At 40.8% G+C, this 13,603-nt stretch overlaps 1 protein-coding gene across 1 annotated transcript in view; it reads left to right on the top strand.

The window, feature by feature from the left end:
* The window catches only part of LOC122423311 (putative tetratricopeptide repeat protein 41), an 82,615-nt gene extending 69,619 nt beyond the window's left edge, over window positions 1-12,996 (top strand). Inside the window, 3 exon segments of the mRNA XM_043440243.1 lie at window positions 11,934-12,063; window positions 12,155-12,800; window positions 12,802-12,996. Of these exon segments, the coding sequence (XP_043296178.1) occupies window positions 11,934-12,063; window positions 12,155-12,800; window positions 12,802-12,882 (857 nt within the window). The 3' untranslated portion in view covers window positions 12,883-12,996.
* Window positions 12,997-13,603: the final 607 nt, after the last annotated feature.

The following is a 13,603-nucleotide window of genomic DNA, read 5'->3' as shown; positions in this document are numbered from 1 at the left end:
GATAAACAGGTTCTTTCTGGGGGGTTACACAGTTTGCCTGGCTTTCCGACAGAAGTGATGGCTCTGCTCTAGGATAACAACATTAAAAGAAGTGACCGTAATTGTATTTTAGCCTATTGAGAATAGTAATCTTTAGGGGACATTTTAGATACTAGTTTGGATTATAGATTAATGATGATAATTGCTAGCTTGAATTGATAGGTGCTAGTCTTGGCACCTGCTTCTTCCTTAGTCTTTTATTACATTTAATCTATGTATAGGATACAGTATAATCTTCCAAGAGGTATAAAATTAGTGGGCATCCAGCAATGATCATTCATGTTTTAATCATACTGACGACAATTTTATGCATGAGATTATACTGGGCACATATTGAAAAAAAATTTGGCTTCCCAAGTGGCACTAGTGGTAAGGAACCCACATGCCATTGTAGGAGACATAAGAGACACAGGTTCGATTCCTGGGTTGGGAAGATCCCCTGGAAGAGGAAATGGCAACCCACTCCAGTATTCTTGTCTGGGAAATCCCATGGACAGAGGAACCTGGCGGGCTACAGTCCATGGGGTCGCAGAAAGTTGGACACAACTGAGTGACTAAGCATGCAAATGACATAGTAAAATGATGGATTCCTGAGAGGGTGATAATCCTGAGGTTTATTTCTTCTTCGGATCATATTTTCATGAGGCACTTATTCAAAAATGAAATCTCTTTATGTTCAATATTTCCTTTACAGCTCTCTCCTCTCCACTTTAATCCAGTTTCAAGAACAAACCTTAACCTCCTAAAACTGCTAACCCTAGAAACTTAAGACCAAGCCAGACATGGAGAGAGGGATTTTTTTTTATTATTTTGTTCTCTGCCACCTTTCACATAGACCAATCTTTTTTTCTTCAATTCTTCTTCTCTTATAAATGTTTAAATCCACCTATTGAGAAATCATTTCAGTGGGAGGAAAAAACAATTGTGGCTTTCATGTTCCATTCTGTCACGCTGAGTGCTGTATACGGAATTGTGTATTTTGGATGAAGTATGGTAGATGAACGTTTTGTTACTCCCCTCTCCCTGGGAATCTTTTACAGAAGAAATGCCAAGTATCTCAGTCACACTTGGAAGAGCTTGAACAAAGGCGCTAGTGGGTGACTTTCAGTGGGGTGAGTCAGCCCTCTTTTCCTCATTTGATTTTAAAACACTTGGCTCAGCTAGAGTCTTCTTGCTAGCAGGAGGTCCCTGAATCAGAAGTCAGGGAAGTGATATAGACGAACTTTACATTTTCATTTTAACTTAAACATATACATGTAATTCTTTGCCTCAACTTTAAAATTTGAAGTTAAGATCTTTGTTTTTAATGGATCCTCTGATTGGAATTGAATGTCATATCTCTCAAAATGCCTCATCCACAGTTTCTGGTTTTGGTTTCTGGAGGATGAGAACTTCAGGTGGTTGTGATACTTCTGGGCAGGATCCTTTCAACGGTTGCCTTTTTCTGCCTTCAATCTTTTACGGTTCTCTTGTTCATTCATAATTCCAAAACATTCAGACTATATTTCATAGAACACAGCTTTCTTTCACTTCACACTCTTATGTTACTCCTGTGTACCATACTTAGGTCAATTACCAAAATTAGACTAACAAATAAGGGTGATACCACCCTTATGGCAGAAAGTGAAGAGGAACTAAAGAGCCTCTTGATGAAGGTGAAACAGGAAAATGAAAAAGCTGGCTTAAAACTCAACATTCAGAAAACTAAGATCATGGTTTCTGGTCCCATTACTTCATGGCAGATAGGTGGGAAACAATGGAAAAGGTGACAGACTTTCTTTTCTTGGGCTCCAAAATCACTGTAGATGGTGACTGCAGCCATGAAATTAAAAGATGCTTGTTTCTTGGAAGAAAAGCTATGACCAACCTAGACAGCATATTAAAAAGCAGAATTAGTAGAAGGAAAGAAATCATAAAGATCCGAGCAGAAATAAATGAAAAAGAAATGAGAGAAGCAATAGTCAAATTGAGTAAAACTCTAAAAGCTGGTTCTTTGAGAAGATAAACAAAATTGACAAATCCTTAGCCAGACTCATCAAGAAAAAAAGAGAGAAGAATCAAATCAACAAAATTAGAAATGAAAAAGGAGAGGTTACAACAGACAATGCAGAAATACAAAGGATTATAAGAGACTGTTATGAACAATTGTATGGCAATAAAATAGATAACCTGGAAGAAGTGGACAGATTCTTAGAAAAGTTCAATCTTCTAAGACTGAACCAGGAAGAAATATAAATTATGAACAACTCTGAAATTGAAGCTGTGATCAAAAATCTCCCCAAAAACAAAAGCACAGGACCAGATGGCTTCACAGGAGGATTCTATCAAACATTTAGAGAAGAGCTAATGCCTATCCTTCTAAAACTCTCAAAAAATTGCAGAAGAAGGAACACTTCCAAACTATGAGGCCACCATCACCCTGATAGCAAAACCAGACAAAGACAACACAGGAAAAAAAAACAAACTACAGGCCAGTATCACTGATGAACATAGATGCAAAAATCCTCAACAAACTAGCAAACAGAATTCAGCAGCACATCAAAAAGCTCATACACCATGATCAAGTTGGCTTTATTCCAGGAATGCAAGGATTCTTCAATATATGCAAATCAATCAATGTGATATACCATATTAACAAATTGAAAGATAAAAACCATATGATTATCTCAGTAGATGCAGAAAAAGTCTTTGAAAAATTCAGCACCTATTTATGATTAAAACTCATCAAAAAATGGTCATAGAAAGAACCTATCTCAACTGAGTAAAGGTCATATATGATAAGCCTACAGAAAACATTATTCTCAATGGTGAAAAACTAAAAGCATTCCCCCTAAGATCAGGAACAGGAGAAGGGTGTCAAAAAAAAAAAAAAGGAGAAGGGTGTCCACTTTTGTCACTATTATTCAACATAGTTCTGGAAGTCCTAGCTACAGCAATCAGAGAAGAAAAAGAAATAAAAGGAATCCAGATTGGAAAAGAAGGGTAAAGCTCTCACTGTTTGCAGATGACATGATACTGTATATAGAAAACCCTAAAGGTAGTATTAGAAAATTGCTAGAGCTAATCAGTGAATTTAGCAAAGTTGCAGGATACAAAACCAATACACACAAATCACTTGCATTTCTATATACTAACAATGAAAAACCAGAAAGAGCAATTAAGGAATCAATCCCATTCACCATTGCAACAAAAAGAATTAAATATATAGGAATAAACTTACTTAAGGAGACAAAAGAACTGTACACAGAAAATTATAAGATACTAATGAAAGAAATCAAAGATGACATAAATAGATGGAGAGATATTCCATGTTCCTGGGTAGGAAGAATCAATATTGTGAAAATGACTGTACTACCAAATGCAATCTACAGATTCATGTGATCCCTATAAAATTACCAATGGCATTTTTCATAGAACTAGAACAAAAAATTTCACAATTCATATAGACAACACAAAAGACCCCAAATAACCAAAGCAGTTGAGAAAGAAGAATGGAGTTGGAGGAATCAATCTTCCTGACCTCAGATTATACTACTACTGTCATAAAGACAGTATGTACTGGCACAAAAACAGAAATATAGACAAATGGAACAAGATAGAAAGCCCAGAAATAAACCCATGCATTTATGGGTTATTTTTGACAAAGGAGGCAAGAATATACAATGGGGCAAAGACAGCCTCTTCAATAAATGGTGCTGGGAAAACTGGACAACTACATTAAAAGAATGAAATTAGAACACTTCCTAACGCCATACACAAAGATAAACTCAAAATGGATTAAAGACCTAAATGTAAGACCAGAAACTATAAAACTCTTAGAGGAAAACATAGGCAGAACACTTGATGACATAAATCAAAGCAAGATCCTCTGTGACCCACCTCCTAGAGTAATGGAAATAAAAACAAAAATAAACAAGTGGGACCTGATTAAACTTAAAAGCTTTTGCATAGCAAAGGAAACTATAAGCAAGGTGAAAAGACAACTCTCAGAATGGGAGCAATGAAATAATAGCAAATGAAACAACTGACAAAGGATTAATTTTCAAAATATACAAGCAGCTCATACAACTCAATACCAGGAAAACAAACAACCCAATCAAAAAGTGGGAGAAAGACCTAAACAGACATTTCTCCAAAGAAGACATACAGATAGCTAACAAACACATGAAAAGATGCTCAACATCGTTCTTTAATAGAGAAAGGCAAATCAAAACTACAGTATCACCTCACACCAGTCAGACTGACCCTCATCAAAAAGTCTACAAACAATAAATGCTGGAGAGGGTGTTGAGAAAAGGGAACCCTCTTGCACTGTTGTTGGGAGTGTAAACTGATACAGCCACTATGGAAGAGGATATGGAGATTCCTTAAAAATCTAGAAATAAAACCACCATATGACCCGGCAATCCCACTCCTAGGCATATACCCTAAGGAAACCAAAATTGAAAGAGACACATGTATCCCATTGTTCACTGCAGCACTATTTACAATAGCTAGAACATAGAAGCAAACTAGACATCCATCGACAGATGAATGGATGAAGAAGTTGTGGTATATAGACACAATGCAGTATTACTCAGCCGTAAAAAGGAACGCATTTGAGTTGTTTCTAATGAGGTGGATGAACCTAGAACCTATTAGACAGAGTGAAGTGAGTCAGAAAGAGAACAATAAATACCGTATTCTAACATATATATGGAATCTAAAAAAATGGTACTGAAGAATTTATTTACAGGGCAACAGTGGAGAAACAGACATAGAGAAAAGACGTATGGACATGGGGAGAGGGGAGGAGAGGGTGAGATGTATGGAAAGAGTAACATGGAAACTTACATTACCACATGTAAAATAGATAGCCAACGGGAGTTTGCTGTGTTGCTCAGGAAACTCAAACAGGGGCTCTGTATCAACCTAGAGGGGTGGGATGGGAGGGAGATGGGAGGGGGTTTCAAAAGGGAGGGGATAGATGTATACCTACGGCTGATTCATGTTGAGGATTGACAAAACAGCAAAATTCTGTAAAGCAATTATCCTTCAATAAAAAATAAATAAAATTTTTTTTAAAAAGCAGAGACATTACTTTGCTGACAAAGGTCTGTCTAGTCAAAGGTATGGTTTTTCCAGTAGTCATGTATGGATGTGAGAGTTGGGCCATAAAGAAAACTGAGAGCTGAAGAACTGATGCTTTTGAACTGGGGTGTTGGAGAAGACTCTTGAGAGTCTCTTGGACCGCAAGGAGATCAAACCAGTCAATCTTAAGGAAATCGATCCCGAGTATTCATTGGAAGGACTGATTCTGAAGCTGAAACTCCAATACTTTGGCCACCTGCTGTGAAGAACTGACTCATTGGAAAAGACGTGATGCTGGGAAAGATTAAAGGCCGGAGGAGAAGGGGAGGACCGAGGATGAGATTGTTGGATGGCATTATTGACTCGATGGAAACAAGTTTGAGCAAGCTCTGGGAGTTTCTGATGGACAGAGAAGCCTGGCTTGCTGCAGTCCATGGGGTTGCAAAGAGTTGGACATGACTGAGCAACTGAACTGAACTGACTTAACAAATGCAGTTGAGTCTTGGTCATGTTAGAATTGCACAGTTAGGAGCAGAAGCATGCTAGCACAGTGGAGATGAGCCCTGTAGATGCAGGCTTTTAATGTGTCCTGGGCATCACGTGGAAAGTCCTGCAGAGGAAATAGAGGGCCCTGGTTAATCCAGCAATCCAGTTTATGTCCGTTAGCAGAGCTTCATTTTTACATGTTATGTATGTTGAATGATTTTTAACATTATTATTATACAGTACAATAACATTATATACTATACAAAAGGTTGTATATTTGTAAATGCTCTTGGTTTCAAGAGAATGTCAAATATCCCTTATAAGCTTAGAAAACTTTTAAACCTGAAATGGACTCTAGATAGGACTCAGCAATTTTAAAGCTGAGGAAATAGAAGATATTTCATATGACTTATCCCAGTACAGCTTATCAGAGCATCCTATCAGTTAGATATTATTGTAGAATCATTGAGGCTCAGAAAGACCAAGTGATATTCCAAAACTTTGCAGCTAGTAAGCACTTATTACTTGGAACCCAGGCACCTGACCTGAAATTCGGAACTCTTTCTACTATTTTTGGGCTCTGGGAGTTTGTGGTCTTCTTGGGAAGAAACTTATCTATTTAAAAAAAATATTTATTTATTTGGCTGTGCTGGGTCTTAGTTGTGGCATGTGGGATCTATTTCCCTGACCAGAGATTGAACTCCAGCCCCTTGCATTGGGAGCCTGGAGTCTTAGTCACTGGACCACCAGGGAAGTACCTAGATTTTGTGTTTCAGATCCAGCATTCTTTTTTTTTTTTTTTAGATCCAGCATTCTTGAGGCTGTATAGAGGATGGAATTGGTTGAGAGGAGAATGGAAACTCTCCTGTGTTCACTAAGAGAGGGCCAAGATAAATAGAAAAGAGTGTATTTGAGATTTAGTAGGTAAACCCTACAGGGCGCAGTGCCTGATTGGATATAGCAGGCGAGGGAAAGGGACTAACCAGAGGCCTTCTCCAGTTTGTGGCTATACCCATGGCCAGTGCAGCTGGGTGGCTAGAGCTGTCAGCATTCCAAGGCAGGAAGCACAAAACTGAGAGGTGGAATGGGAGCCACGATGAGCTAATTTGGGGTTGAATTTGAATCTCTTACCTGAGTGGAGATGTTCAGTAGGCAGAATATGGTGCTTAGAAGCTAGCAGACTGAAATGGAGAAAAACCTTTGGAAGTCTGTAGTACACAGGTGATGGCCAAACCCTGTAGAAGAGTTGAAAGAGCCAAGAAGAATATAAGACAGGAGATGGCCGGAGACAGAACTTAGGAGATGGGCCAAAGAGACAGAAGAAAGTGGCGGAGGAGTATGATGGAGAGATCACCAGCCTCCCCACAGATACATCAAAAATTCAAGATAGGGAACAACTTCTACAAGACAAACTCTAGGTGACACCAGAAGACCTCAGGCCTTCAGGGGGCAGGCTCAGCTCCCTGGATGAGAAAACCACAAAATTCTGTAAAGCAGTTATCCTTCAATTAAAAACATAAAGTGGAAAAAAAAGAAAGGGGCTGAGGAAGGTGTTGTAGCGAGAGATGAGGAATGGCTCTAGAGGTAGCAGAGAATCAGTAAAATCATGGATGCCAAGAAAGGAGGGGGCTGAGAACTGACCACCAGATCTAAGACACACCGTTGCATTTAGCAGCAGAATGGCCGTAGGGAACCATCAATTTTGGTAGAGTGGTAGGAACAAAAGCTGTGTAAGAGAGAACAATGCATCTGTTCTTCTCCCCAGAGATGGGGTCTGCAGAGGCCCAGCCCCTTGAATTGGTAGAGTGAGTTCCTGCTGTATCTGGGGCAGGAGACAGAGGGCGCTGCCCGCCATCTGCTCCCAGGTCCCTCTGAGCAGACTAGCCTGTGGCCTTAGTGGAGGGGGTGAAGGGAAAGATCCACTCCCCTCCCCCACCCCCACATCCCCATAACCTTTATTGTTTTCTATAGGGTGGAAATACAGTGCAAGGAAACATCCCATTGCAAGCTTTTATTGCTTCATTTGGGATAATGATCGACAACTTTTCCCCTCCCTAGTCTGTTTATAGACATACATTTATTGAAAGGAGGAGTCAACAAGCTTCATTTCTCAAATGGAAAGACTTCTGACAGACTTTAGTCATGCTTACATGGGCCCAAGTGTTCCTAGTCATACTTATGAAACAAAAGGAAAGTTTAAACAGAGAACCTTGAAATCCTGCATAATCCTCCTTTCTCATTACTGTCGGCAGCCTGTCTTCTGGATGGAGAGTATAGGCTGTGATTGTTTCCACTTCTTAACTATTTGCTCCAAGCACAGTGGGGAAGCTCGTTGGTGGGCAGGGTCCACAGCCTGTACTCATTCAGGGAAACTTCCTGAGGCTCTCCACCAACACCTGCAATTTTCCTTGTTACCTGGTGATAGCAACCTAGATTATAGTTGTGTGCCCTGGGGAGGAAATGAACTCAGGATTGGCAGTATAAAAATCTACCTATTAGGTAACAGCAAATATTATATGAAGCAAGAGGAACAGGCTTAAATTTCAGTAGACTAAAGGTTAGAAGAAGTTGTACTTTAGAAGATTACTTTAAAGAACAGAGGACTGCCTTTGGAGAATATATCTTGCTTTCTTTTCCAGAGGAAATACTAAAGATGTTACTTTATCACTATTAAGTACTGAAAAAAAGGCTGGGGAAGTAGGAAAACTTATCCTTTAAAATACAAGAACAGATTCTCAAGGAAGCTAGGTCCTAGGACCTTCCCCCTCACTCGCATCCCCAATTCACACTCCCTTGGAAACAGGGCAGATGTGGCCCTGAGGTACACAGTGGAAAAGGCAACAGATGCTTCCTTCCTGGTTGTGGTTTTACAGAAAATCTGCTAAGGAACCAATGTGAGAGGGAGAAGAATGTTCTCTCTTCCTGTTTCTAGAAGTTAAGGTCCTTGGATCTCGGGATGTGGGTTTAAGTCCCAGTTCTGCTGTTTTCTGGTCTTGTGGACATGAGCTCTCTGAGTCACAATTTTCTAATGGCAGAAAGAGGATGGTCATCTCTGCCCACAGAGTTTATTCTGAAGACTTAACAAGATGCTGTTTGTAAAACGACCAACAGAGTCTGCAATGAAAGTTAGGTTCCCTCCCCATCCAGAATGAAAATTTTTAAAAATTAATGAATTAGTTAATTTGGCTGTGCCGAGTCTTAGTTGCAGCACTTGGCGTCTTCCATCTTTGCAGTGGCATGCAAACTCTTAGGTGTGGCATGTGGAATCTAGTTCCCTGACCAGGGATGGAACCTGGTCCCCCTACATTGAGAACCTGGAGTCTTAGCCACTGGACCACCAGGGAGGTCCCCAGAATGGAAATTTGAAGTGGGCAGGAGGTTCAGTGACCTCGTTTGTATGCAAATGAACCCATCCTGGTCTTTCTTCTCACTTGGATTGAAAGGACTGACCGAGCTGGATGGTGCTGTCCAGTTGCACCACCCCTGAGGGAAGATGGGGTGAACTGCGGTTGGGCCTCAGCTAAGAGTGTCCTCTCCTGGCAACTACTCTGCTTGCTTCCAGAAAGAGAGAGGTTGCATTGAAGAAAGTTCTGAGGTCAAAGCTGTCGATTCAGGTCCAGATGGGTCATGAGGGTGAAGGGGCCTGAGGAGCCAAGGTGTGTGGCCAAAAGGGAGTGTGGGGAGCACAGGTATGAAAGTGTGTGTCAGGGGCATCAGCAGCTGGTCTGGGGGACAGTTTCAACCTCCCAGCAAGTCAGAACCTCTTAAAGGGCCTTCGGGCAGAAGGAACAGTCTGCGCGCCTGGTTATCAGCATCCGTAGGAACTCTGCGAATGAGTTCTTGCTCAGCTGCTAGCACCTAGGACATTCTGGCTCTGTGCTTTTCCACTTTTAAGGCCTGTTCAGGCCCAGGTGGTGCTAGTGGTAAAGAACCTGCCTGCCAGTGCAGGAGGCGGAAGAGACGTGGGTTTGATCCCTGGGTTGGGAAGACCGCCTGGAGAAGGGCATGGCACCCCACTCCAGTATTCTTGCCTGGAGAATCCCATGGACAGAGGAGCCTGGCAGGCTACAGTCCGTAGGGTCACAAAGAGTCGGACAGGATTGAAGTGACCTAGCACTTATGCACGCATGGCCAATACAACATGGTCATCCTGAGCAGGGTAATTTGCAAGTGCTTTCTGCTGAGCTTTGTTGGGGCAACTGAGAACCTTATAGGGGGTCATGAAAATAATTTCCAAAGAAGAAAAATAGCCATTGATTGCTAAATGGAGCCAACAGCTGAAACTCCCCATTAGCAGCAGGAGCACTGTGAGATCTGTGCTATGACCCCTGCAGCAGAGCTACAGAGAGAACCTCTCTGCGGACAGAGTCACAGTGCAGATAGGCAGAAGATCAGTCCAGAAGCAGGGAAGAGGGGGCCTCGCATAGAGTCAGGGGCATGGGCGTGGATGAGGCTGCCCCAAGATTGTTTGACCACAAGCTGGAGTGAATGACTAGACCTCTTTCAGTTTTCTCATCTTTAAAAGCCAGTGACATGCACAAAATATCCTTTGAAAGAACACCTGTTTTTGGAGAAGACTGCACAGATGGGGACCAAGATGGGAGAGATGCTTTTTACTTCACATCTTTATACATTTTCATCTTTGAATCCTGTGGATGTGTGGCCTGTTAAAGAGAGTAAATATTAATAACGACAAAAAAAGACAAGTGATGATAGTTTGTACCTTATAGGATTACACACACCGGATAGATGGTAATTACATAAATTGCAGTGTTTATTGTTATTAATATTAACACAGGGATGCTGGTTAGGCCATCTGTCAGTACTTTTTTACCCTTAAATACTCAGCAGTCTCGTATTGGGCTTCCCTGGTGCCTCAGACAGTGAAGAATCTGCCTGCAATGCAGGAGACCCGGGTTTGATCTCTGGGTCAGGGAGATCCCCTGGAGAAGGGAATGGCTATCCATTCCAGTATTCTTGCTTGGAGAATTGTTTGGATAGAAGAGCCTGGCGGGCTACAGTCCATGGGGCCTCAAAGAGTCAGACGTGACTAAGTGACTAACACTTTCACTGTCAGTCTCTTATCAAGTATCCAGATTGATGCCCTGCAGGCACTGGCCTTCCATTTTGTTTGTAGTCAACAATATCAATTTAGCCCCTTAAAGCACCCTTGTAAATGGGTAAAATGAACAAATGAGTGCCACTTGCAAATTGACTATTTTTTTTTTTTACTTTTCACATATTTTAGAGAATTATATTAATTATTGACAATGGCACAGGGCACTGTATAATGAACACCTACATACCCTTCATCTGTGATCACCAATTGTTAACATTCTGGTCACATTTGTGTCTTCCTTTCACACACACACAAATATATATGTATTTTCTGGACTATTGGAAAGTTTGTTGCAGATGTGACATTTTTATTTCTAAATACTTCAGCATGTGTCTTCTGAGAATAGGACATTCCCCTACACAAGTGAAAGTCACTCAGTTGTGTCTCTCTGTGATCCCATGGACTGTAGCCCACCAGGCTCCTCTGTCCATGGAATTCTCCAGGCCAGAATACTGCAGTGGGTTGCCATTCCCCTTTCCAGGGGATCTTCCCAGCCCAGGGATCAAACCCAGGTCTCCCGCATGCAGGTGGGTCCTTTACCGTCTGAGCCACCAGGGAAGTTCGTTCTTGCTTAGTGGCTCAGTCCTGTCCTACTCTTCCAAGACCCTTTGGACTGTAGCTCGCCAGACTCCTCTGTCCGTAGGATTTTTAAGGCAAGGATACTGGTGTGGGGTGCCATTTCCTTCTCCAGGGGATCTTCCTGACCCAGGGATCAAACCTGCATCTCCTATGTCTCCTGTATTGCAGGCAGATTCTTCACCCGCTGAACCACTGGGGATTATCAAACACAGGAAATTTAACCATTACACAAGACTATTATCTTAGGTACAATTTATATGCAAATGTTCCAGAGTGTCCCATTAAATTTCTTTATAGCTATAATTTACTTTTTGATCCAGAATTCTGTTGAGGATCTTCCATTGCATTTGGTTGCCTCCTTTAGTCAAGAACATTTTAGCAGGACTTGTCTTGCCTTTCATTGACATTGATATCTTGAAGAGCCTAGGTCAGTTTCTACCCTCCCCTCCCTGTCCCAATGTCTTGAATGTGTATCTGATTGTTTTCTGATAATTAGACTCAGGTTAAATGTTTTTGGCAAAAATACCACAATAGGTGATGTTCCAATGCCACTTTTTAGAATATTTTTTATTCTCTTTGAAATGTCTGAAGCTAGGAGTCATTTTAAAAAATTCTAACATTCTTATTTTCAAATATCCAGCAGGTCAGTTATTGATAAGTGACTCCTGTCATCAAGTCATGATGGAGGCCGTGGGCTATTTGTACAAATCACTTGATTTAAGGGCCACCTACCTCGGATATTCTCATTCATCGATCCCTGGAATCCTACAGTGAGTTTCTGTTCTGTGTCTCAACAAGAAGTATACTTCAGGTTTTTCTTGTCCTGTAAATGACCTCTTGCCAACTTTCATTCCTTTGCAGCCTTCTGAGGGAAATTGAGCGGACTCGGGGTAGGCGATGTTGGCCTCAAGGTATAAGCCAGCAGTCTTCTGAAGGTCCTAGGCATGGCGCCTCATTTTTGGAGCACTTGCTTAAATTAAACTATCACAGCGCTCAGAGATCAGACACAGTGAGCTCAGCAATGTGCACCAAAGCAGATAAGCTACAGGGGGCTAAAAGCTTGGACTTGGTGGCTCAAACAATTTCAGATAAATCAAAACATGCTTCAGGACAAGGGAAAAAGCTCTTGAGACCCATTGTTTCCATTTCAGCTGTGGAAAAGACTCGATGGAAGACACAGAGTAATGTTGAAATATGGAATGGCCCAGAAAACGAAGCAGTGAAGAACAAGAAAGATTATTCCTCTAAAACTTTACCTTTGGGTAAAATGGATGGTGCAGTAAAGCTTTCACGGCAGCGGATTTTGTCAGCTAAAAGTGAGAGTGAAAAAGGCCTAATTAATGCAAATTACCAGCATCCCCTGGTAGAGTCTCTTAGCCCAAATAATCCCTGGAAATCTGTATCTGAGCTCATCTCAGAGAAGTGGCTTTTTTATAGCCCAGATTACAGTCCAGTTTCTCACAAGTGTTTTTTGCAGAGAAGATCTCAGTTTGAAACAAAGTTGATGGAAGACTTCAAATGATACTAATAAAGAACAAAGATTTTCATGGGCTCTTCTGTGTAACTTTTTTCAAATTGTCATTATTTAGAATTCTTTGGTGAGATATTTTCTGGTGATAATCAAGGTCTGGGGGTTTTATTTTTATTTTTTAGCCCCTTGAAATATTGTAACTAACTGTAGCTAAAAAGAATACTTTTTAAGTCATTCATATTTCTGTGGTAGTAGAAAACTGTTCATATCACAGGGTTCCATATCTAAAAATATATGGAGAGAATGTTACTAAAGTTCTAATTGTGTTACTTTTACTATCATTTGTCTATGAATTTATGAATTAATGTTTCATGTACACAGAATTTACAACTGCTGTCACCGCATCTCTTTAAAGTAACAAGACATAAATTGGAAAAAACTAAAACCATAAAGTAAGTTTAAAGTACTAGAGTCCACAGATTTGATATCATATCTGTCTTAAACATTTTAATTGCCTCTCATTTTATCAGTGATTTGTAAGATATTAACCTGTTAACTGCTGAGGATGAATTATTGACTTCCTTCTTGCTTATCACCCAGCGAAATCCTACCTATTACATTAGGAATCCAGGTGAAAGAATGGGCTCAGATGTGTGACTTATAACAGCACTATTGCACTTAACCTCAGTTTCATCACTTAGAAGATGGGAGAAATTATGGTGCCAGCTTTTTAGGATTTCTGCGAGGACTGCACGAGAAAATGCACATTGCAAGCCTTCAGTGAATAGTAATTACTGTCTGTCGCGATCTAACCCAGAGCCCACCTTTTTCCATGAAAA

This window comes from Cervus canadensis, chromosome 21 (assembly GCF_019320065.1).
Source record: "Cervus canadensis isolate Bull #8, Minnesota chromosome 21, ASM1932006v1, whole genome shotgun sequence".
Lineage (NCBI taxonomy): Eukaryota > Metazoa > Chordata > Mammalia > Artiodactyla > Cervidae > Cervus > Cervus canadensis.
The sequence above is the reverse complement of the archived record's forward strand: the minus strand, read 5'-3'. Positions and strand labels throughout refer to the sequence as shown.